At 39.1% G+C, this 26770-nt stretch overlaps 1 protein-coding gene across 1 annotated transcript in view; it reads left to right on the top strand.

The window, feature by feature from the left end:
* WAPL (WAPL cohesin release factor) overlaps nucleotides 1–18677 on the top strand; it is a 134510-nt gene extending 115833 nt beyond the window's left edge. The window contains exons 10-19 of the mRNA XM_030568261.1: nucleotides 5467–5578; nucleotides 6898–6995; nucleotides 7365–7441; nucleotides 8602–8777; nucleotides 9098–9213; nucleotides 10276–10437; nucleotides 12792–12999; nucleotides 14520–14608; nucleotides 15730–15825; nucleotides 16230–18677. Of these exons, the coding sequence (XP_030424121.1) occupies nucleotides 5467–5578; nucleotides 6898–6995; nucleotides 7365–7441; nucleotides 8602–8777; nucleotides 9098–9213; nucleotides 10276–10437; nucleotides 12792–12999; nucleotides 14520–14608; nucleotides 15730–15825; nucleotides 16230–16295 (1200 nt within the window). The 3' untranslated portion in view covers nucleotides 16296–18677. The remainder of the gene's footprint in view (nucleotides 1–5466; nucleotides 5579–6897; nucleotides 6996–7364; nucleotides 7442–8601; nucleotides 8778–9097; nucleotides 9214–10275; nucleotides 10438–12791; nucleotides 13000–14519; nucleotides 14609–15729; nucleotides 15826–16229) is intronic.
* The last annotated feature ends 8093 nt before the right edge of the window (nucleotides 18678–26770 follow it).

Genomic DNA, 26770 nt, shown 5'->3' with positions numbered 1-26770 from the left:
GGTCTTTGAGTATTCGTTTCACAGACTCAGATATTTAGGAAGTTACCTAAATGCATAGCCTTCTGGATCAGAGTAAGGGGAGTGTCATTTCCACTTAAGAGCTATCCAAATAGATTAGAATCCTGTGGCACCTTATAGACTAACAGACGTTTTGGAGCATGAGCTTTCGTGGGTGAATACCCACTTCCTCAGATGCATGTAATGGAAAAATCCAGGGGCAGGTATATATATGTGTGCTAGCAAGCAAGCTAGAGATAACGAGGTCAGTTCAATCAGGGAGGATGAGGCCCTTTTCTAGCAGTTGAGGTGTGAAAACCAAGAGAGGAGAAACTGGTTCTGTAATTGGCAAGCCATTCACAGTCTTTGTTCAATCCTGAGCTGATGGTGTCAAATTTGCAGATGAACTGAAGCTCAGCAGTTTCTCTTTGAAGTCTGGTCCTGAAGTTTTTTTGCTGCAGGATGGCCACCTTAAGGTCTGCTATAGTGTGGCCAGGGAGGTTGAAGTGCTCTCCTACAGGTTTTTGTATATTGCCATTCCTAATGTCTGATTTGTGTCCGTTTATCCTTTTCTGTAGAGACTGTCCAGTTTGGCCGATGTACATAGCAGAGGGGCATTGCTGGCATATGATGGTGTATATTACATTGGTGGATGTGCAGGTGAATGAACCAGTGATGGTGTGGCTGATCTGGTTAGGTCCTGTGATGGTGTCGCTGGTGTAGATATGTGGGCAGAGTTGGCATCGAGGTTTGTTGCATGGATTGGTTCCTGAGCTAGAGTTATTATGGTGTGGTGTGCAGTTACTGGTGAGAATATGTTTCAGGTTGGCAGGTTGTCTGTGGGCAAGGATTGGCCTGCCACCCAAGGCCTGTGAAAGTGTGGGATCATTGTCCAGGATGGGTTGTAGATCCTTGATGATGCGTTGGAGGGGTTTTAGCTGGGGGCTGTATGTGATGGCCAGTGGAGTCCTGTTGGTTTCTCTCTTGGGTTTGTCTTGCAGTAGGAGGCTTCTGGGTACACGTCTGGCTCTGTTGATCTGTTTCCTTATTTCCTCATGCGGGTTTTGTAGTTTTGAGAATGCTTGGTGGAGATTTTGTAGGTGTTGGTCTCTGTCTGAGGGGTTAGAGCAGATGCGGTTGTACCTCAGTGCTTGGCTGTAGACAATGGATCGTGTGATGTGCCCGGGATGGAAGCTGGAGGCATGAAGGTAGGCATAGCGGTTGGTGGGTTTTCGATATAGGGTGGTGTTAATGTGACCATCACTTATTTGCACCGTGGTGTCAAGAAAGTGGACCTCCCGTGTAGATTGGTCCAGGCTGAGGTTGATGGTGGGGTGGAAGCTGTTGGAAAAATTCCACCATGATTTCAGAGTCTCCTTCCCATGGGTCCAGATGATGAAGATGTCATCAATGTAGCGTAGATAGAGAAGGGGTGTGAGTGGACGAGAGCTGAGGAAGCGTTGTTCCAGGTCGGCCTTGAAGATATTGGCATATTGTGGGGCCATGCGGGTGCCCATAGCAGTGCCACTGATCTGGAGATATATATGGTCATCAAATTTGAAATAGTTGTGTGTAAGTATAAAGGCACAGAGCTCAGCAGCCAGTTGTGCTGTAGCATCATCAGGGATGGTGTTCCTGACAGCTTGTATTCCATCTGTGTGTGGGATGTTTGTGTAGAGAGCCTCTACATCCATGGTGGCTAGGATGGTGTTTTCTGGGAGGTCACCAATGCATTGTAGTTTCCTCAGGAAATCAGTGGTGTCGCGGAGATAGCTGGGAGTGCTGGTGGCATAGGGTCTGAGTAGAGAGTCCATATATCCAGACAGTCCTTCAGTGAGAGTGCCAATGCCCGAGATGATGGGGCGTCCAGGATTTCTGGGTTTGTGGATCTTGGGTAGTAGATAGAATAACCCTGGTCGGGGCTCTAGGGGTATGTTGATTTCTTCTGGTGTTAGTGTAGGGAGTGTCCTGAGTAGATGCTGTAGTTTCTTAGTGTATTCCTCAGTGGGATCTGAGGGAAGTGGCCTGTAGAATTTGGTATTGGAGAGTTGTCTGGCTGCCTCCTTTTGATAGTCAGACCTGTTCATGATGACAACGGCACCTCCTTTATCAGCCTCTTTGATGATAATGTCAGGGTGGTTTCTGAGGCTGTGGATGGCATTGCGTTCTGCACGGCTTAGGTTGTGAGGCAAGTGGTGTAGTTCCACGAACAGCTTCCACCCCACCATCAACCTCAGCCTGGACCAATCTACACGGGAGGTCCACTTTCTTGACACCACGGTGCAAATAAGTGATGGTCACATTAACACCACCCTATATCGAAAACCCACCAACCGCTATGCCTACCTTCATGCCTCCAGCTTCCATCCCGGGCACATCACACGATCCATTGTCTACAGCCAAGCACTGAGGTACAACCGCATCTGCTCTAACCGCTCAGACAGAGACCAACACCTACAAAATCTCCACCAAGCATTCTCAAAACTACAATACCCGCATGAGGAAATAAGGAAACAGATCAACAGAGCCAGACGTGTACCCAGAAGCCTCCTACTGCAAGACAAACCCAAGAGAGAAACCAACAGGACTCCACTGGCCATCACATACAGCCCCCAGCTAAAACCCCTCCAACGCATCATCAAGGATCTACAACCCATCCTGGACAATGATCCCACACTTTCACAGGCCTTGGGTGGCAGGCCAATCCTTGCCCACAGACAACCTGCCAACCTGAAACATATTCTCACCAGTAACTGCACACCACACCATAATAACTCTAGCTCAGGAACCAATCCATGCAACAAACCTCGATGCCAACTCTGCCCACATATCTACACCAGCGACACCATCACAGGACCTAACCAGATCAGCCACACCATCACTGGTTCATTCACCTGCACATCCACCAATGTAATATACGCCATCATATGCCAGCAATGCCCCTCTGCTATGTACATCGGCCAAACTGGACAGCCTCTACGGAAAAGGATAAACTGACACAAATCAGACATTAGGAATGGCAATATACAAAAACCTGTAGGAGAGCACTTCAACCTCCCTGGCCACACTATAGCAGACCTTAAGGTGGCCATCCTGCAGCAAAAAAACTTCAGGACCAGACTTCAAAGAGAAACTGCTGAGCTTCAGTTCATCTGCAAATTTGACACCATCAGCTCAGGATTGAACAAAGACTGTGAATGGCTTGCCAATTACAGAATCAGTTTCTCCTCTCTTGGTTTTCACACCTCAACTGCTAGAAAAGGGCCTCATCCTCCCTGATTGAACTGACCTCGTTATCTCTAGCTTGCTTGCTAGCACACATATATATACCTGCCCCTGGATTTTTCCATTACATGCATCTGAGGAAGTGGGTATTCACCCACGAAAGCTCATGCTCCAAAACGTCTGTTAGTCTATAAGGTGCCACAGGATTCTTTGCTGCTTTTACAGATCCAGACTAACACGGCTACCCTCTGATACCAAATAGATTAGATTTTGCACTGAATATGTGATGCCTTGTTTCAGGTGTTAGTACTTCAATTTAGAACTCATTCTTCTAGGGCGAAGGAAACCTTTGATAACATGTCTCTGGAACACTTCCATCATAGCAATCTGCAGGACTGCTATTTGAAGTTCTGTTCAGAATTTTACACAACATTACTTCATTCTGTTTGTGGATTTGGATTGCTTTGGAAGGGCAGTTCTATGTTCTTCGTTTAAATAGAACTCATTAATTCATCTCCCAGAATATTGTATTGCTAACTAAACTCTCACCAGTGAGAGTATATAGAGGCTACATCAAAGATGAAAAGACATTTATTTGCCTGTAACCAGTTTTTTGGGAGGGATGATTCTGCATATTTACTCTAATCTTCTACCTTCCCCTGTTCCTTTAAGAGCAACACTTTAAGAATGCTGGCCTTCAGTGGAAGTGTCTGAGGCCACATAGGGTGTGTCTACAGTGTTTTGGAGCGTGTGGGAGCCAAAGTCTCCCAGCTGGATTGGGCTAGACGGGCTCACTCTAGTGCTCCAAAATGCTGTGCACAACAATACCTTGTGTGGCCCCATATCCTTCTATCGAAGGGTCCATAGCTGTATCCATCCATCAGTTCCATAGCTGCGTAAACAGTGCTTCAAATTTGTGGTTCAGGTATGAAGCCTAGAAGTGGGGTGGTCTTCAGTTACCTCTACTGAAAACCTTTCCTCTTTTATCTCTTATTTTGTTTGTTATATTTATGTAGTGCACATGAAATTACTAGATTTGTTTATGGCCTAGGGTTTGATTTACTAATATCCTTAGTGTATGATGTAAATATCAGTATTTTGTTGTCCGGTTTTCTGTAGCTTTAAATTTATCTGTGCAAGATAGGTTACATATCTTTTGTTGCTGTCCATGGTTGCTGCATTGGCATTAGCCTTACTTAGGCAATCATCAAAATAAAATCTAAAATGGTTCAGCTCACGGATGCACATGTTTTGGTAAGAACATGGCAGGGAGTAATTATTGGGTAAACATAACTTTTTTTAATGTAAACTTTTTATGATAGGAATGAGGTATAATGGTAACCCTCAAACTTTTCAATGTTCGCTGTATTTCTGGCATGTCCTAATTATTCTTTATTCTAAGTATAGAAAATGTTGTAAATACTAGAAAGTTTTTTTCCCCAGTGAGATGTTGTTGTCCTGCTAATTTACAAATATATAGTAGTTTAATAGTGTAAAGTCAAAACATTTTCAGCAAGAGGAGAAAGCTAACATATCTGGAAGACAGAGAAGTGTTTTCTTTGGCTTTCCTTATTTTCTGCTGCCTGGCTGATTTGGCCATTTCCTTCCTCAGTTTGGTGTTTGATAACAGGAAGTGCAAATGAAAGGAGACAGTTTGACTCTTCTAAGATACTGGCAAAATTGAGAAATATAAAAATGAAAGTGCAAAAGTATTTTTGCTCTTCCCTTGTCAGTATTCAATCAAGCTGCTTTTAAACACTTGCCAGTTTGGCTTGCTCCCTCTGGTGGCTGTTCTACACAGAGAACTTTTGTTCAGTTAGGTAATGGGACAATAAACTTCCAGTGAGCTTATGGAGTTCTTTGAGTTAAACACTGAAATGAGTTTATTTTGATAGTAGCCATGACTCTTAAGTTCCCCAAAACATAGAAATATAGACTTTGAACTACAGGATTCACTCTGCACATCTCTAGTCGATTGCTTCCAGTAAACTTGTGGCGTGGATGCCTTACGGGACAGGAGAGGCATCTGCAATGGTTGTCAAACCGTTGCTCACTCATGAAGTGATTTCTGTAGCTAAACAGTAGTACAATTCCTTGTTAATTCATGGGTTCAGAATTATTGCATATTTTAAAGACCCTACGGTTATTTTTTTAAATACAAGGTGTTTTTTATGATAAGATGCAGTTGTCAATAGCTGTTGGTAATGGAATTACTTTACTAATTCTAGATTCTGACTTTTTCAGACTGGGCATTTGGCAATGGAGACGCTACTGTCTCTCACCTCAAAACGAGCAGGGGACTGGTTTAAAGAAGAGCTGCGACTTCTAGGTGGTCTTGATCATATTGTAGATAAAGGTATCTTGAATATGTTTAGTTTCTCATGCACTGCAAAGTATAAATGAATTAGACATAGATTTGACAGGAAGATTTCCCCTTAATTTGTCAGCTTTTCTTTTTCTGTTATCGTAAGAGGAAAGAAAAAATGTGTATCTTCTACTTAAACTAACAAAAAAATATTTAAAATTCCACATCAGATTGTTGGGAAAAATTAATGCCTTATTAAAGTGTAGGAAGTTGCACTGAAAATAGATTGAATTCTAAATAGATAATGGGTCTGTGTTGTTGTTTCAGCTGGATAATAGGATACCAGTTGGGCAACTTAGGAGTTTGGGTTTTGAGGAGTTGTCTTACATATATACTATGTCTGGGTATTGGAATTCTGTTACTTCACAAAGCACCAGCGATATCCCCTTCTAGAATACTGTCTCCTGTTCTTTTTTCTATACTATTCCTATTCTTAACCTATTTAAGTGTTTTCCATCTTTTAAATAGTATTCACATCATTATGGTTTGGCAGCTGATGTTTTGTGTTACTTTGGCATATGCTATTCTTTCCAAGACAGTCCAGAGAAGGCTAGATCTTCAAAAAGACATGAGTTTGAGCTCCTTTAAGATATTTGTAGGTGCACTTTGCTCAAAGTGCGGTGAAAATATGGGAAGGAAGGCCTCTGTTGAAACAAATATCAATGAGTTGGAGAAGGCTAGCTCTTGAAATTGGGTAAAATAAAGTAAAGAAGCAGTGAGCTGGTGCTGAGACTTTTGAGATGCAAGCTTGCTAATTCCTTATGTCTCTTGGTTTTCACTTCAAAAGGTTTGTATTGTACAGTGTTAGATATCTCTGCTTCTTTAATGCTATAAAATGTGCTGAGTAATCTACAGTTCTGTGCCATAGGGTTTGATGCAGAATCTCTTCTTGGTCAAATGAAAAATAAACTTGTTTTTTTCTCCTCTTGACAAACCTATTTAAGTGTTTTCCATCTTTTAAATAGTATTCACATCATTATGGTTTGGCAGCTGATGTTTTGTGTTACTTTGGCATACATAAAATGTCGAGACCATACTAAAAATATTTTTTTTAAATAATGTCTTTAAAAAAGAGTTTCTTTAAAAAAAATTTACTGTGATAAATAGAACTTTTGAAAAAATAGTATTTTTGAAATACTAATTCATTTCATGATCATCGCACTCCTGTTAATAAAGCAACTTTGTAAAAATGTAACAAATAGGGTTGGTGAGGTATTGGGAGAATTGCTGTTACCGTGCATTGCTCTTTGTACTTTTACAAGCACAGATTTCAGAAAGACCTCTTTAATGCTGCTCTCTTTATTATTTAGTCAAAGAATGTGTGGATCATCTCAGCAGTGACGAAAGTGAAGAGAAATTGGTTGCTTCATTATGGGGAGCAGAAAGATGTTTACGGGTCCTAGAAAGTGTAAGTATGAGCAGATATGCATCTTCCTGATGGGAATAATTGATTTTTTTCTGCTGCATTATTTCAGAGTTCCTCTCTTTATGATACTAGAGTTGGATTTGTGTGAGACTTGGTCTGCAAAATGAAATGGTGGGGTTCTGTACAACGTTACCGAGATGGGCATTCTGTGGTGTTCTGTAGGGCCAGGTACAAGATAAAATCATAGGAAAACATTGTCACAACAAAGGTAAAAATGCACGTGGAGAATTCAGTCTTGCCTTCTGTTTGATGAGGAAATATAGTGGTGAGTAAAGAAGAATATTGTGTGTTTACTGATCCTTCCCTCTTCTAACAAAAGGTTAATCCTAATACTGTTTTTTTCCTTTTTAGGTAACTGTGCATAACCCAGAGAATCAAAGCTACTTGATAGCATATAAAGACTCTCAGCTCATAGTCTCATCAGCTAAGTAAGTTATCATAAAATGGTATTTCAGGCTTTCTTGTACATAATATGACAAAAATAAAAACAGGCCATGGCTACAGTGTATGCTTATTCCCCTAGAATTTCCAAATATTGCTACAACCTGTGGAACTGAAATGGTAGTAGCTAAGTGAATATAGACAAAATACTATCACTTGCCTGGAGCTCTCGCTCTACACTAATGCTCGCAATGGTGGGAAATTGAAGGAGGGTTGGGGAGAGAGAGAGGCCAGTGTAAACATAACTAAAAGAAAATCAGTAATGTTAAAATAGTTTAGAATGAAACTCTTAAGTTGCTACTATTTCTCATCATAAGAAAAACAGTAAATATGTGCCAAATTCCTTTCTGTGCTAAGACTTTTTCTGGGAATATGAGGTATGGACCATTAAGAAGCTCATTCTGGTTACCTGATTTGCAAGCTGCCTGGGTTCTGATACAAGTGAGAGAAGCTGACTATGTTCCAAAGGGGACCACATACCAGCTTAGAATTGGCATAGTGGAATTCTGTTTTTCTCTACACTTTGCCATCTGTGGAATTTGGAGGAATTCTCAACTGGCCAGTTGTTACTAGATTGTATACCTTTCATGGCACTCGGAGAGTGCAAAGGAGATAAAACTGGGCTGAGAATCTGACCCTAACTAGCCAATGGAAGCATACTTTGGTATTAGTATCTCAAGCATGGTTGGCAGGTAAATCAGATATTTTGAGTGAGTACTTTAAAAAAAAATCTGCTATGTAGTGTTATATTTAGACTTTTGTGTGTTTGTGATTTAAATCCTGGTTCTCAACTGCATTTTCCCAATTTTATCTATAACTCTGCTGAAATTCATTAAATTTTATGTTATGCCACATAAACTTGATCTAAAGTAAAGAATCAAGCTCATAGTCTAGGGTTGTGATGAAGTGCATTGTATCTTGGTGGAAAGTCAGTTGGCATTTATTTCATTACTGTGAAATGGAGATAATTAACTCTGGCAAGTACAGAATAAAAAATTAATTTTAGAGTACATTTAGATAATACAGAACACATTTTGCATAGACATCACATTTATATCATTTTTTTCATCATGCACATATAAAAAGATGAAATGCCCTAATACTGTTAGTTACTTAATTATGTCTTCTCTGCTTTTTCCATCTTTAGAGCATTGCAGCATTGTGAGGAATTGATCCAGCGATATAACCGTGCAGAAGACAGCATCTGTTTACCGTACAGCAAGCCTTTGCCTCACCAGAATTTAACTAACCATGTGGGTAAAGCAGTGGAAGATTGCATGAGGGCCATCATTGGTGTCTTACTTAACTTAACAAATGATAATGGTAAGGGATCTTTCCAGAGCTTGCACTTGTATATCAAACAGTATAAGGTAGGCCATTCCTACCAACCATGTTTAACCTCCTAAGTTCTATAGTATTTACTCATGTATGTTGGATCTTAGCAATACAGTGACCAGTAATTGTCATTAGAAATTAGATAAGGACTGGGAAATAGATTGTTAATAAGAGAAGTGTCTTGGACAAAGGATGCTAATTGGTTTTTAGAAAAGATTTGTTTTACTAATGTTTGCATGATATTAAAAAAAATTGTTTACAAATTTAGAAACTTGACCACGTTATTTTATTTTATTTTTTTTTAACAGAGTGGGGCAGCACAAAGACGGGTGAACAAGATGGTCTGATAGGCACAGCTATGAATTGTGTGCTTCAGGTTCCAAAGTTCCTACCTCAAGAACAGAGATTTGATATTCGGGTGTTGGTAAGATAGCGTTCTTTAAACTAAGAGTAGTAAAAGACCCTTTGTTTCGTTAATCTAAAGAATGAGTTTGCCCTAGTCTTATGTGTATTGAACTACTTCATTTTTTCATGATGGCAGCCATATTCTAAAGTTTTTACTGAGCTTTTTCTCAAGAAAATGTCACATTGAAGTCAATGGAAGCATTATCTGTGTATCGTCTAAGAAAATGACTTAAGGATTTGGTGCCTAAACAAAAATAAAAATGTCAGGAGTAACCAACACTGCATTTGAAGGAATAAACTTAGCACTGTAAAAGGATTTTTAAGGTGCTCATTGTGACTACATGTAACAGCTTTTAAAAATTAGGTCAAACTCTGTGTGCACATAGAATGCCTAGAAACTTTTTTTTTTAACAAACAGATGTTTGACAGTACAAAGTGAGAATTTAGAATGAAATGGGAGCCCTGCAGTACGAAATTTTTGAAGAAGTAATCCATATGTATTTAATGTGGTAAAAGTCCACTGTTAATTGGGTGAACAAGAGACGACATCTTAGACTCACGTTAGAAGGAAATAGCTGTCTCATTTCAGTGTCCATTCAAGTTTAGAAGTACAGTATATGTAATCAGTTTGGGACAGGTTTTGTTTGAATCTACGTTGCTTCTCTTTTGGCAGTACAGAAGTAAATCTACATGGCATAAATTGCAAAAGATAAAATGCATCGGCCAAGTTTTTCAAAAAAGCAAGCCAAAAGTTAGGCTCCTAAATCTCTATTATAAATAAGGGGCCAGAGCTTCAAAAGTGCTCAGAGATGTTTTGTACTCAGCATTCTTGAAAATCTGACCACTCGTTCAGGTGCCTAAATATGGATGTTGGAACTTAACTTCTGATTCTAATTTTTTTTAATTTGGCCATATTCTGTACATCAGACCATTTGATAAAGGAGTGCCCATACCTTGGTGAGCACCACACACACAAAGTATAAAAATAGTATTTATCAGATGCACTGATCAATAAGATTCTTTTATTTGGATTCTTTTTTTCTTCGTTGTGTATAATCTTCTTTGACTTTGGTTCTTCCAGGGCTTGGGTCTGCTGATCAATCTGGTAGAGTATAGTGCTCGGAATAGACACTGTCTTGTCAATATGGAAACATCATGTTCTTTTGATTCATTCTGTTCAGGAGAAGGGGATGATAGCATAAAGATAACTGGTCAGATTGATGCTGTTCAGGCTTTAGTACAGGTAAGTAGCAACTTTAGTTGCAAAATTAGTTCTTGGTGTAATATTGAAGTTGCTTGCTTATGGCAGAAATGTGTGTTAGCAAGCGGCAATGTCATGTCAAAGGTTTTTAAATTCCTATGAACCTTACAAAATGCAGAACCTATTGTGGTTTTTCCCCCATAGCTTTCACTTAGTGATCCAGTTACCATACTTTCTTGTTTTTCGGTGCCCAGCACAGAAGTTGTTTTCCATATAAATGACAGTAGTACCATTATTTCTGACACCAAAAGGCTGCTTTCATTCACACTAAAGCATTTTTTGCATCCAATTTATTTCTAGTTTTGTTTAAACCTGCTGTAGTTCTAGAACAATATCCTGAGCTACATTTGTCTTGCATACCTCCTTCCATGAATGGATTTTCAAAATTACATCTTTATTGAATTTTAAGAAATTAACTTGGACATAACGTGTTGTTTATCGATATATAGCATGCATCACAACAGCTTCAGAATATCAGTTTCAATGCATCAGGATGTGCAGATTACTCCACTTGATTATCACATTGACTAAATCATTTAAAAAAAAAAAAAAAAACCATGAAGAATTATTCCATTGTGAAACAGGCTCACATTCTGTACTGGCTTATCAGGCACAAACTGGAATTGAAGTTGCTAAATGGATTTTAATTCACACCTTTAATTATTTCAATGCTAGTCTGTGTATGGATACTCTTATTTTGGATTGAGTGAGTGATTGTAATTAAACTGAAACAGGACAATCTGAAAGAAATGTCTGTATACAGACTTCCTCTGAAATTACTAAAGGTGTGAATTAAAACCCATTTAGCAACTTCAGCTCCAGGTTGTGATAAGTGTATACGTTGCGATAATTTGAGGTCACTTTCAGATTTTTGCTGTTTCTTGCTGGTTGATATTTTTTCCCAGTTGTGAAACTGAAGTCACAATTTTGTTTTATTCAGAAACCTGTAGTGTGTCGTGTGTGGGTATACTGCAGATACAACAAACATCAGTTATCGAAGTACTAGCAAAGAATAATGCCTAAATATGCACTTGTTTGCAAAGGGTTGCTCAAAAAGGTGTTCTAGAAGTTAACAGACTCAGAATTGAAGTATAAAGAGGGAGCTTACCACTTATCCAGCAGCCCCAGTACAGAACTTGTTAGTTGATCTTTGTTGCTCTATTCATGCATGGAGTGGAACGTTTTGGAGAGCTGGAGAAACTTAGGGGAGGGGCAAAAAATTGGTATAAAAATGAACGAAAACAGAAATGAGGGAACAAAAACTAGAGATTATAGGAAGAAGACTATGAATTTGTAGGGTGTAAAAGGAAGGGTGGAGGAGAACAGGAAAATAAGTTAAATGCAGATATTCCTATAAAAGTAATGTCATCCTGAACATTTTACAAATGAAAAGGGCAGTTTGGGTATTCCAGTGTTTCAAAGAAAAATTTGAATTTGTTGTTCAGGAAAAGATTTCTGACTCAAATCATGATATTTTTATCCTTCAAAGCGGTGAATCAGGTTGCCTTTGATCTTTATCATGGGGCATTCCACCCTTATTTGTCATGAATCTGTGTAATCCTTTTAAAAAGAGGATAATGATCATAGAATTGTGGGACTTGATGGGACCTCGATAGGTCATTTAGTGCAGGCCCCTGCACTGAAGCAGGACTAAATATTCTCTTGATCACCCTTAATGTTTTTGTCTAACCTGTTCTTAAAAACCTCCAGTGATTTTGTTCCGGTGCTTAACTACTTTTGCAGTTAGCAAGTTTTTCCTAATGTCAAACTTAAATGTCTCTTGCTGCAGTTTAAGCCCATTGCTTCTTGTCCTGTCCTCAGTAGCTAAGAACTGTTTATCCTTTTCTTTGTAACAAGCTTGTATTCACTTGAAAACTTTCAGTGCTAACTGGAGTGGGAGAATTACTTCTCTCCTGTCTTGCTTACAACACTCCTACTGACATCCCAGAATGATGTTTGCTTTTTTGCAACAGTATTGGATTGTTGAGCTATATTTAGTTTGATCCAGTATCCCATCCAGATCCTTTTCTGCAGTACTCCTTGCTAGGCAGTCATTTCCCATTTTGTATTTGTGCAACTGAGTATTCTCTCCTAAGTGTAGTACTTTTGCATTTGTCCTTATTGAATTTCATCCTGTTTAATTTAGACCACTTCTCCATCTGTCAAGATAGTTTTGAATTCTAATCCTTTCCTCCAATGCCATTAATAAGACTAATATTGAAGAATAAAACTATGGGAAGGTGTATGCATGGAAAGGGGAAATTACATTTCAAAATATTAGTGTGTTGTTTAGGATTTGGCCTATAACTGAATGTCTCCTCAAATTTTCCTACCAGCTATTCCTTGAACGTGAACGAGCAGCACAGCTGGCAGAGAGCCAGACAGATGAGTTGATCAAAGAAGCTCCTACTGCACAGCATGACAAGAGTGGAGAATGGCAAGAGACGAGTGGAGAGATTCAGTGGGTCTCAACAGAAAAGGCAGATAATACTGAAGAGAAAGATAAGAAGGAAGAGGATGATGAAGAACTTGACCTTAATAAAGGTATATCAGTTGGCTTTGATCAGCTGAAGGTGGCGGGCGGGGGGGAGAAGAGGGGGAGTTGTATGATTGCAATATAGCTGCCTCTGTAGTGAAGATTGCATAAGAGTTTCCATTCTAATCTCCACTTTCCAGTGATGTATAACCCCGTGGGCTGAAGTGTCCTCATCTTGTTGTCTATCCACATGTGAAACTTCTAAAAAGTTTTGAACAAAGCATTTCAGTTGCTGTGGAGTATGTGGAGTGAAGGAAGCTATAATACCCTTTTCACTTTGTTGGATCCTGACCTCAATTTAGATTATTTCCTGAAGCCTTCGTTTCATTGACACATTAATACAGTAATGTTTCCTACATAATATTCTGGTGGCCATCTTGCCTGAGCTTATTGTTAAACTTGAAATTGGTCTGTCTTGTTTCCCTTTATTTAATAGTCTCTCTCTTCCTTTTCATTTCTCCTATTCTCTCCTTTTTGATTTTCTCACTTCATTTAGTTTTTCTGCTAAACTCTTTCCCTCTTCCTTAGGTCCCAGGTTTATTTCTCTTCCACTGTATTGCATCTCCACATTTCCCTTTTCCTCGATTACTTTCTATTCCCACAATATTTCTGTATGTCCCTCAAAATCTTTCCTCATCCCTACTCACTTTTTTTCCCTGGGGTCCACACCAGACAGTCTTTATCTCTCCCCACCCTCCCAATCCCTATTCACTTGCAGATGCAGCTAAAATTTGTATATGGAAATGTTTCAAGGCTTGGTGCCCTCCATCCTTGAGGAATTTCTCCCAGGAGCTCTGGTATCTCCAGGGCCGAGGGGCCGTGGACCTGCTCCATCTCTGGAGAATGAAGATCTTCAGATGCACCATCTCCTTTCATTTGCCTGCCCCCCTCCAGCACATTCCTTCCCCTCCAAACAGATTTCCTGTCTCACTTTTCAGCTCCACTATCTGCCTGTCATCCCTGTCTCACTACCTAACACTTCCTCTCTGTCCTCTTCCTCCCTTCTCCCCACTTATAGTTTTGTCTTCTAGTGCTTGGTCCAAGGTGTGCCCAAAAGTCTTCTCAGTCACTAGCTGGAAGATACTATATTAGTAATATTAAAGAAAATACATGAAGGATAACTGACGTTGAGATGAGTTGGAGGGAGGATGGTGTATCCTTCCAGGTTCACGTGTATTTCTATACTAGTGGTGGTGGTTTGTATTGTGTATGCACCTTACTTGTGATAGTATTATGTTTAATAGAGCATAGTGAATAATCCTGATGATTGGGCCAATATTCCCTCTTGGTAATTAGTTCCACTATCCCAGGCCACATGAGATTGCTCAGTATGTAATGTATATTTTGCATATAACTTAGTTTTGTAAAGTCCTTTGAGATACCTTAGCTGCGGAAGGAATTTACTTTTGTTCTACAATAATGTAATTCTTCCAGGTGACACTGAACAATTTAGATATATTTCTAATAACAAAAGAAACTTCTTCGTAAATTGTATGTACTGTGTAAGCAATTTCTCTTACTTTTGCAGCCCTTCAACATGCTGGGAAGCACATGGAAGACTGCATTGTGGCCTCGTACACAGCACTGCTTCTGGGCTGTCTCTGCCAGGAGAGTCCAGTAAGGAAATGAGTCAATGACTCATTCTAAATTGGTTGTAAATGTTCACTGAAATAGCCACTTGCAGTCATGAAGTGATTTTGTTGAGTTAGGTTTTTATGTAAATTTACTACGTTTGGTGGGTCATGTTGGTGCATATATAGCCCAGCACAAGGTTTTCAGAAATACTCCATTCTAAACCAGTCTTCACTTGCTGTATATTTTTAGTGCAATAATAATTGATAATATTGCAGGCTGTTTTTTCTTGTGTTTAGTCTCAGCCCATAGCTGAATTTATTCTGGAAAAGAAGGAAATTGGTGAAAATGTTTTATAATTGTAAACTCACTGTGTTTCAGTGGCTTCTATATGAGCTAAACATTAGAGTTTTTAATATTGTTCCGTCATAGTCCAAGGAATTTCATTTTTGCCAGTGATTTTTAGAATGCCAAATTTGTATATGCCCACATTCTTTGAAGATGATCTCCTCTATCAGATTGGGAAACATTCTTCAGAGCTGAAATTTAAAATTTAGGATTTCAGAGTTCTAAATATAAATAAAAATTTAGTATTGCATATGCTTAGTTGTGTTCAGAAAGACAAGAAGTGGGTGATTTTTTGACTAGGTATCAGTCTTGTCAAGATAAACAGTGAGCTTAGATATGGTCTGAAGAGCACTGTTCTGCAGCTTCTTGCTGATTTATTATATAATTATCAGTTCTGGAATAGTGACAAGTGCAAGGTCAGTATTTCTGAGCCCTTAAGGAATAGAAATATTATTCCACTGGAAAGGACAGTTCTCACCCTGTCATTAGGATACTTTTGTCTATCTCTTTAGCCTTCAAGAATCCTGGGCAGTCTGACTTGACTTAAAATGTTATGTATAAAAACCTGTAGCAACTTCTGTGGCTAGAGGGCTTAGTCGTGAGAAGTCATCCTTGAGGCTCCTTTCCCAGTGGGGGTTGTGTGGAAATCTTATGCATAGTGAAAGACTTCAAGTGTAGAAACTACAGCAATAAGCAGCTCAGAAAAACATTGGGGGAAGAGGAGGATATACTATTACACCACACATACAGACCTCTAATGTTAATTGCAATGCTCAAAAAATGTTTTGTAACTTAAAAGAGATGTTTGACTTCCTCAGATCAATGTGACAACTGTGAGGGAATACTTACCTGAAGGGGACTTCTCAATAATGACTGAAATGCTCAAAAAATTTCTCAGTTTCATGAATCTTACTGTAAGTATTGCATATTTTTAAGATTGCCAGATATGGTTACTTTTTGTACTTTAAACTGCTCTTTCATTTCCTATCTCATACACTTGTGATATTAATATTGATGAAAGCTTTCCAGGACTTCTGCTAGTTAGCTCTATCGTGCGCGTGTGGGGTGGGGGGCGGTGATATCTTCATTTTAAATACAGAATGTCCATTTACCAACCCTTTATTTTGCTAGAAAATGGAAAGGAAACCACTTCCTTACTCCTCTTTGAATGTGAATGGAAAGTATTTCAGAACCATAGCCTAAAGTACATTTTGTCTTACTAAATGTGTATTCTAAATTGAGCAGAGCTTTTTGAGATTTTTATAATGTGTCATAAATGCTTTTTTTTGTTCTTCTGTTTTCTATTGCTTGTTTTCAGTGTGCTGTTGGAACAACAGGCCAGAAATCTATCTCTAGGGTGATTGAATACTTGGAACACTGCTAGATACTTAACTTCCGCTGCAGGCACTCTAATGCTGGAGCTACCCTTAGACAAAGGAAGGAATCATGAAAGAAGTCCTTGAAGATACACCAAGACCATTCATCTGTGTCATTCGTGTTCAGATTTTTAAGGCTACCTGGTCTCTTAACCATGCATTCAGCAATTTCTAAAAGACAGTTATTACATCAATCTGCAACTATCAAAAATGAGGGGAAAAGGTTCTGAAGAAAATAAATATAGAATTGATGCAGTGCAGTATTTAAATATTTTTGGCAGGGTTTACCCTCCTTTTATTTTTTTCCTGCTTCGTTCATGACAAGTTTAAAGGGGAAAAACTTGCTGCTGATAGTGCAACTGCTGTTTACTGTTGAGCCACTGTTTCATGCCAGCCAGGTGCAAGGCAGCTTAGCTACTGAGGTATCAAACAAATGTTCTAATAAAGAAGTTCTGGACAGCAGTATCGCTCCTATTTGAGTTTAATTTGCTCTTGCTTTTTTGTTACGTGATTATTCCAAAATCATAAAATATAAATTTTTAAATACTTGGTGATTTTAACTACTGTCTATATTTAAAATTGTTGGAATCCAAAGAGGCAAGGATTGGATTGTTTATATTTTTATACTGTTTTGATTGAAATTAGGTGGTGGAACTACTTCAGTTCTAAAACTGTCATGGCCCATATACTGTAAGCTGATAGACCATAACGCTTCATAGTTCTGAAAGGCATACAAAAACATAAACACATCAAGCAGTTTAAGGGTATATTATCAGAAAATGCAGTAACTGTAAAGAGTTGTGCCCTGTTAAAGGACATAGTGAAATAATGTTCAATCCCAGGGTAGTTTACACTTCATACTAAGCAAAAACTTTGAAATGCTGTTTTGATTTGTTACAAGGGAGCATTTAAGATATATTTTATAATACTCAATACAAAGAAATTGGATGTTTTAGGGGCGATTCAGTAAAGAAGCTAAAACACCAATGGGGATTAATGTTTCCAGCTGACATAATCTTTCTATTTCATTCTTCTGTAGTATGGCAAAGTTAAATGCATACAACACAAAGCCTTAAAATGCTGATATAGTTAAGATTTTGTTCAGATTGAGGTCTAGTTCACAAAGCATTGTGTTTAGAGACTTTAGTGGAACAAAAAATCCCAGAAAATACATTTAGATTTTTTTTAATATAGGTGTTTTTTCTTGCACTCATTATTCAGACCAACAAAATTGGTAATTATTTTTATTATGCTGGTCTTGAATATTTGCAGACTCTTATGAGAGTTCTGTGTCATCAACATTTTTTAAATACCTGTATAGGTAATTACATCATGTTACTCCACTGAATTTGTAAAACTTGAAGCCATAAAAATATTAGCTCTATGTATAATGAGGGGGAATAACAGGAAATCTAATATGCTTTTAGATCTTGTGTTATTTTCATGTATAAAGTTACAAACTTGTGCTTTTGTATCAGTGCCAGCTGTAAAAATTTTTTACATACAGTGGCTGCCTTCTATGTCTTCCTATTTTTGATAATGCAGATTGTTGGGAATTCTGTAAGGAAGTAACTGATTAGAGGCAAAAATCCTATGTTGGTCATAACTTTTTGCATTTTCTCTCATCACCTTCTAAAAATTTAGTGTACCAGTGTAACTTAGAAGGGATTTTGAAGTTGTGTTTTCCCTTTGCGTAAAAAATCTCAGTATAGAAAGAGAAACTTAGTAAAATTAAATATGTAAATTATTTCTGACAGGATTAATTTATTAGGTATGTTTTGCCTGTTTAGTCTTATGATTTTAAATTAATGGCTTTTCATTTGTAGTTAGAATTCAAAAAGATTCAACAATTAGGTTTCTGTGGACAGATGGCAAGAGATAATAAAATATAGATTTAATGCAAAAAAAAAAAAAGGCAGAGGGAACTATGATTCTCTGTTACACTGGTAATTGTTCGAATTGGAATTGATTTACCTCAGTGTTTAACAGTTTTTTTTAGATAACTAATTGTCAAGCACTGATGAACACAGATTTTTTTTTTTTGAGGGTGGGGGGGAGAAATCACCCTGTGAACTGCAGTGCATTTTTTGTGTGTTTAAACCCTCAAATAACTCTGCATTAAAGGGTACTTGAGGCCAACTTGCAAATTAAAAATTTAAAGTAACTTTTTTCCATTGTAAATATTTGTGTAAATACTCTCAATTGGAAATTAGAACGGTAGAGTACTTTTCTGAATCCAATCCTATTTTTATTTTATACAGTATTTCTCAGCTGTGATCTTTGGAGCAAAAGCCAACGGCAGGAAAAATAGTTTGTACGAGTTTCATGAAGTATGTCTTTGGGTTTTTGTAAATAATTTTAACTCAAATAAAATTGCTACTTTCAATACACATGTTGTCTTTTAACATGTAATAAAGCATATTTTCTCCATGAGAAATTGCAAAAGAAAAAGGGCAGTATCAGGTGAACAGTCAAAAAAGGAAGTTGATTGTGAGGCCTGATGTTAGTGCTCCATTCTGCATTGGCATGTGAGATACCAGCATTCAGTTGAAGGTCCTACCCAATCATTACCCAAACCAGCGGGGATTGAAGTATTCTGGAGATATCACGCTTGGCATCTTGACAGGAGTTATGGAGTTCCCCAGGCAACTCAGCAGCAACAGCTGAGGGAGTTGTAGCCAGAACAATGAAAACTCACTAAAGCATGGGGAAAATGGGGCAGTCCTCACTATATCTTTGTGGATGTTAACTGACTTCATCTTCTCTTCAGTAGGAAGTAGGGGAAATTAAAATAAATGTTGCTGTGTTTTAGTCTGAATGATGATATTCTAATCTGTTCAGAGTGGATTTTCTCCAACACCTCTTCTGTTAACTGATGCAGCTAAATCTTTTCTGTCAGACAGGTGAAAAGTGCAGTAAAAGTCAAAAGCTTGAGAGAGTGTGCAATTGCTGTTATCTCATTACCACTCTATTCTATTAACTAGCATCAGCATAATGGAATTTTCTCTTTGTGCTGTAAAGAGCTGTTAATAGAGTTCCAAGTGCTGGAGCAATACATCATTCATAGACAGTACTGTAAAAGGTAGTCATATCATTATGTACTCATAAATGTGACTCTAGAAATTCTGAGCAGATTCAGGAGAAATATTTCCACTCTGGTTGCTTTATATTTAGACATGTAATGGGAGCAGTAGATCTCTGAAATAACCTTGAAGAGTTTTTCAAATTAATAGAACAGTTATGAGGATCTTATAGAAGAATAAGATAGTGTCAAGATTGGGGTTCAGACAACTTTTAAACATTTGATTTATATCCTGAAAAAGTAAGCTGGAACACTCTGTGCATACTTAATATATCAAAAGCTTAAATGTAAAAACAGTGGTGGGTATATATTTCCAAGCTCATCTAAGGGGGTTTTATTTTGTACGCTGACAGAAGCCTAAACCACATGGAATCAGAAACTGGTCAGTGATCACAACACTGTGAAAGGTTTTAATTTTTGCAATATGCGTAACATCTGTGTGAAGAAAAGTTGGAGTAGTAGTGGGGTTCTGATCAGGGCACTCTCATTCTGGACTGCACAGTTGTGTTCAGGCTCATATCTCCTCCAATTGAGGAAAAAACATATTTTTCATATCCAGTTCATCAGCAACCCCTCCCATTTTCCCTCGTCTGAGCTGTTTCTCTTCTGGACTCAAATGCTCATCCCCTTGCACTCCACTAGCCAAGCCCCCTTAATAGCAGGCCAGTTTCCAAATCCTCCTCCTCCTCCTCCTCCTGTCCTGCATGGGGAACTCCAGTGGCATTCTTTACATGGGGATTCACCGATCTCACCTTAGCCACATGGCCTCAACAGTCACGTGCCTCCTTCTCTTGAGTCTTTGATCTAATTGTGAGGCCTTCGTCCACGCTCTGCTCCTTTTGTATTAAGTGACACTGCCTGTGCTATCCTGAGGGGGAAGATAAAGGTGTTCTCTTCCTGTGAAGAGGTGAGACTGTGATTCTGACTCTCTCCCTCTCCTGACCAAAACTAGACTGTTTGCATGGAATGGCATGGAGAGAACCATATCCACAGAATTATTTGAGACAGCTCTTCAGGATACGGGGTCCTTGTCTTTGTAATTACTGTACAGCACCAAGCATATGTTTGGTGCTAAATATATATTAACCCATACTAGGGTTTTCTCTCTCAGTAAAGGAACAGGTGCCAGGAGTGATAAACGGTAAGTGTGGTTCTCTGTTCATAAGGATATTGAAACGAGTCCTGGCTCAGATCCAGTGTCAAACCTTTACATCCTAATGTTCTGCACAAGGTGCGTGGACACTAATAACCACAAATCTTGGAGCTACCTACTGAATAGAAGAACAGCTCTGACCCCAGATGGTGGCAATTGAACTTCCAAACGAAAAGACGTGTAAGATGCATCAAACAAAACTAATGGTGTGGTGAAGTCTTGTAACAAATTTTAAAAACTGCATATGTGATTGGAAACAGTATCATATGGTGAATGGCTTCTTTCCTCAGTGGAAGAATTAATGGAGTCTTCACAGGGGGCCTGGTGTTAGGTCCAGTATTGTTTCTGTTGTTGAACACAGCATTTCTTGACATTTTCTGTACTATGGCTGCATTGCATATTACAACAAGAAAAGTTTTTTGGGGCACTCTTCCACCAACCATAAAAAGAGGATGTGTCCTAGATTAAGAAACCATAGTTTTACATGCTAATTGAGCATGAAGCTGATAAATTATCAGATGGAACTAGCACTAACATGATAGAAAAACTAACCCAATAAGCACTTAATGGGAAGGATTAATAGATATTAGGTGATTGACTCCACAGGGTCTCAATATTCCTTTCCACACTATGTTCATATGTTTCCAGCATGTGTACCTTGGTAAATCCAGCAGTCTGCCCTTTTTGAGATAAGTGATAATGTAAGTGTCTGTACATCTGAGAACCAAGGCTAAACAGGTGGAGGGGAGGAAGCACTAATGGAGCAATACCTTGGAGTAAAATAGTTGAGTTAAGGCTGGATCAAAAATCACCCTGCAATATAACTTCAGTATGGGATATCATCTTAAAAAGAAACATCCTCTTTTTGTTGCAGTATCAAACTTCTCTGGGCTCCAGCTCTTTCAGTAACAAGTTTAATTTGTTTGGCATACTAATTGCTTTTGGCTGGTTTAACGTCACCCATGAAAAGTAATTAAACTCAGTGAAACTTAACAAGAGATGGTAAGTTTTTGAAAAATTAGATATTGCAAATACCTTAATTAACTGATCATGACTTTTCAGCTGGTAGTCTGTTAATTATATTTTATCAATTGCTATGTATGATGGGCAACAAGCATGACAGCATTATGCTGTAATCCTGCTGAAAAACAGTGGGTTTACCTGCCATTTGATTCCTTTTAGCATTCCAGCCCTATAGTTAGTAAGAAATTTGCTTACCATGGCCAGCAAGGGAATGTGATTTAAGGATTAAATAAACAAGCCTGAGAAATAATGCATATTTGATCATTTTTTAGCTGTTTGAATGCTGTTATCAATGTAATAGAAGTATTCACTGGAAATCAAGGTACAGGGCATTTGGGGAGTGGGAATGGGACTGTGGGGAAGGAGTTGACTTGCTTTTTTGCAGAATTGATGGCTTCTGGCACAGCTACGGGCCCATGAACACCTACCTCACTTCCCCAGGAATAGTCTGACTTCTGAGATAGTTGACTATCATTTGTGGGTGCGATGCCATTGGTATGTTGTCAAGTGTTTTGGCTCTTCCAGGCCAAAGGTTTCATTTGAGACGAAAACACCTGAAAACATTTGAGACGAAACCAGTTTGTGCCATTTGTTTTCCAACATGCCATTTACTTCATAGTCTGTGTCTGAGTGAATGGAATTTAAATGTGAACCAGAAGAACAAACTTATTGTAGGAAATAATTTGTGGTGTAACTTTACTCAGTTTGTGCATCTGAGTTCCTAAACATTTTGCCATGAGCACACTGAGCTACAACTTATGAAATAGTTTAGTAAAGCTATTGTATAACCTGTTATATAAAACTGATGTTTTAGTGGACTCAGCTCCCAAGTTTCTGTATTATTTTATCCTCTGGGTTTCAGCCAGGGTTTTGAGGCTGAAAATACCTGATCCAAATTGAAAACACCAGTATACATCTGTCTAGATAAAAACACTATCGTGAAGTTATAGTCTGATTGGAAAAAACAAATGAACCCAGCAACCTTTAGAAAAAACTGTTTTAATAAACAGTTAAAAAATCTTCAAGTCTTCTGTGAATGCCTTTGCTATAAATACATTTAAAACCTGGCAAAGTTGTTTTTAATATGAAAGGTTTGATGCTGCTAAGATGAAGCTCGAACTAGAATTCCTATGTGCTGAAGAGGCCGATCAGTTTCTACAGCTGATCTTAAATTGGAGCCTGATCCTGCAAAGTAATCCTTATCTATGTCACTAGTGACATTTATGATTAATGACAGTGGGATATCTCACATGAGTAAGGGACACAATGGGTGATGGTTTGCAAGATCAGGTCCTTAGCTGGAGGCAAAACAAAACGCTACAGAATCTTTCCACCTACCCATTCACTTAGGTTCTGTTTAACAAATAAGTAGAAAACTATAATAAGAGTTCAAAAAAAGAACTAGATAAATTTCTGGAGAATACGTCCATCGTTGGTTATTAGGATAGGCAGAGATGTAACACCATTCTAGAGTCCTGTAGCTCTGTTTGCCAGAAACGGAGTGGATGACAGGGCATGAGTTACTTGATTGCCTGTTCTGTTCATTCCCTCTGAAGCACCTGGCACTGGTAACTGTCGAAAGACAGGATTCTGGGCTAGAGGGACCATTGGTCTAGCACAATATGGCTGTTCTTATACTCTCTAAATATTATACCTACACCTTTTAGTAGAATGCAGTCTAATGTGGGTATGTCTTCATTCATTTAGAAGAATATCCTAATATATTTCTACAATCTTAGGCCATAGGTGACAAACTCATCCTATGGAGATGGCTAAATCCTATTTTTAATTATGGCCTGTTGGGAAGAGTATAAATTTTAGAAATATCTACTACTCTCGAGCCACAGAAAGACCTCCATAGAAGGTTTGCACAAAGATCAAGTATACCTTAACTTAAACTGTATTTGTTTTAATATTGTATTGTCACATTCTATATCACTGTAGGGAAAACTGGTTCATTTTAGGGCCATCACTATTTCTACCCTTTCTTTCTTCCTTCTCCATCTACTTTTCGGTGCCTTCCCTTCCATGCCTTTGGGTGTTCCTTCTTCAGTTTCTTCCCTTTAGCAATACCCAATTCTCCTCCCTATCCCCTTGGTGTGGGATTCGCTCCAGCCTCTTCCTTATTCCCTCTGCTAAAATGATCAGAAATGAAATAGTTAATGCTAACCTGTCAAATGACCATTAGACTTGAACATTCTCATGTTGGAAGTTAATGGGGCTAAAGGAGTTTGCTACTCTGACATTGTTTGAAGCTGCCTGCTGATTCAGAAATGCTGCATTAGTTTACATTTAGCTCATTTTTGGATGGCTGTTTTCACAACCATGAGAGCTAAACCCTTTTTAAGATGGGAATTTATATTCTGTAATATTTCCTCATACTATAGGGGCCATATAAAACAGTGCCTCCATGATATATTTGATGCCCTGATCTACAATATAGGGCTAACGTAGTCCTAGTATAGTATTCCTTGAAGTCAGGAATTTTACTTACGTTCACCAGGACTACTATATTCTTGAACCTTTAATGTCTCATCATGATTCATTGCTTTAACATTCTGACCTACAGAATTCTGGTTCAATTCTACTACACAGAATTTCCTTTGAATCTCATCAGTACTGCTCTTCAATCAACCTTTTGGTCACCATGTGCGCCCTGGCCCATAGGTGAGTAGAAGTGCCTACATCATTTATCTGAATCAGTAGATACTTGTATATAGTGGTTCACAATTGTTGTAATTGACTGGTATAGCGCTGCCCTGAGTTAGACAAGGGACTCCACTGTTCCCAGATGAGGGCTGAATCATTCTCATGTTAGTGAGCTGCAACAAGGAGATTGCCCTGATAGGAAAGGACCCTCAAGATATTATGCAATCAGTAAGCCTGTTGCCAGTCACTAGCTTACTTGGAAGTACCTGTGTGTTAAGCACAATTCGCCGTTGTTTACAAAAGCGAAGACATGGTGCCAGTTTTGTTAAATGGAACATGAAAACAAGGACACTGCTGGATTTCAGAGAGACAGGGTCATCTATATATGCACTACATATATCTCTAGAGAGATGACCAGTAAGGACCACTGGCTTAAATCTAGCATGGTGCATTATAATTTGGACTGGAGAGTCCTGTGGCACCTTATAGACTAACAGACGTTTTGGAGCATGAGCTTTTGTGGGTGAATACCCACTTCGTCAGATGCATGTAGTGGAAATTTCTAGGGGCAGGTATATATATGCAGGCAAGCTGAGATAATGAGATAGTTCAATCAGGGAAGATGAGGCCCTGTTCTAGCAGTTGAGGTGTGAAAACCAAGGGAGGAGAAACTGGTTCTGTAATTGGCAAGCCATTCTCAGTCTTTGTTTAATGTTGAGCTGATGGTGTCAAATTTGCAGATGAACTGAAGCTCAGCAGTTTTTCTTTGAAGTCTGATTCTGAAGTTTTTTTGCTGCAGGATGGCCACCTTGAGGTCTGGTATAGTGTGGCCAGGGAGGTTGAAGTGTTCTCCTACAGGTTTTTGTATATTGCCATTCCTAATGTCTGATTTGTGTCCGTTTATCCTTTTCCGTAGCGACTGTCCAGTTTGGCCGATGTACATAGCAGAGGGGCATTGCTGGCATATTATGGCGTATATGACATTGGTGGACGTGCAGGTGAATGAACCGGTGATGGTGTGGCTGATCTGGTTAGGTCCTGTGATGGTGTCTCTGGTGTAGATATGTGGGCAGAGTTGGCATCGAGGTTTGTTGCATGGATTGGTTCCTGAGCTAGAGTTACTATGGTACGGTGTGCAGTTACTGGTGAGAATATGTTTCAGGTTGGCAGGTTGTCTGTGGGCAAGGACTGGCCTGCCACCCAAGGCCTGTGAAAGTGTGGGATCATAGTCCAGTATGGGTTGTAGGTCCCTGATGATGCGTTGGAGAGGTTTTAGCTGGGGACTGTATGTGATGGCCAGTGGAGTCCTGTTGGTTTCTTTCTTGGGTTTGTCTTGCAGTAGGAGGCTTCTGGGTACACGTCTGGCTCTATTGATCTGTTTCCTTATTTCCTCGTGCGAGTATTGTAGTTTTGAGAATGCTTGGTGGAGATTTTGTAGGTGTTGGTCTCTGTCTGAGCGGTTAGAGCAGATGCGGTTGTACCTCAGTGCTTGGCTGTAGACAATTGATCGTGTGATGTGTCCGGGATGGAAGCTGGAGGCATGAAGGTAGGCATAGCGGTCGGTAGGTTTTCGGTATAGGGTGGGTGGTAATGTGACCATCACTTATTTGCACCGTGGTGTCTCGGAAGTGGATCTCCCGTGTAGGTTGGTCCAGGCTGAGGTTGATGGTGGGGTGGAAGCTGTTGAAATCGTGGTGGAATTTTTCCAGGGACTTCTTCCCATGGATCCAGATGATGAAGATGTCATCAATGTAGCGTAGGTAGAGAAGGGGCATGAGTGGACGAGAGCTGAGGAAGCATTGTTCCAGGTCGACCATAAAAATATTGGCATATTGTGGGGCCATGCGGGTGCCCATAGCTGTGCCACTGATCTGGAGATATATATTGTCATTAAATTTGAAATAGATCCTCGCACACAACATCTCTGAAATCCCTCCATAAGCTTTGCTGTAAATTGAAACATGACAAACGGTTAATTTTATCTCTAGTATAAATCCATCAGTCATTAGAGTCTCAGTAGGAAGGAAACTGACCCACAGGAACATGTCTCTATCTGCCCAAAATGTAAAGTGTTCAATTAAGTTAAAAACAAAACCAATTGGCTATTTCACAATTTTGCTATTCATAGTTTACTTGGTTTTAAATGGAAAATTGAAAATAATTTTGGATTGCATTGCTTGTGATGAAGGTTTCTAACCATCAGAGGAGTGAAGTTCTGGAACAGCCTTCCAACAGGAGTAGTGGGGGCAAAAGACATATCTGGCTTCAAGAATAAGCTTATGGAGGGGATGGTATAATGAGATTGGTCTTTGACTATTAGCAGTAAATATGCCCAATGGCTTGTGATGGGATGTTAGATGGGGTAGGATCTGAGTTACAACAGATAATTCTTTCCTGGGTGTCTGGCTGGTGAGTCTTGCCCCCGTGCTCAGGGTTTAGCTGATCGCCATATTTGGGGTCGGGAAGGAATTTTCCTCCAGGGCAGATTGGCAGAGGCCCTGGGCGGGGAGGGGGGTTCGCCTTCCTCTGCAGTGTGGGGCATGGGACACTTGCTGGAAGATTCTGTGCACCTTGAA

Source organism: Gopherus evgoodei, chromosome 7 (genome assembly GCF_007399415.2).
Source record: "Gopherus evgoodei ecotype Sinaloan lineage chromosome 7, rGopEvg1_v1.p, whole genome shotgun sequence".
NCBI classification, from domain to species: Eukaryota; Metazoa; Chordata; order Testudines; family Testudinidae; genus Gopherus; species Gopherus evgoodei.
The sequence above is the reverse complement of the archived record's forward strand: the minus strand, read 5'-3'. Positions and strand labels throughout refer to the sequence as shown.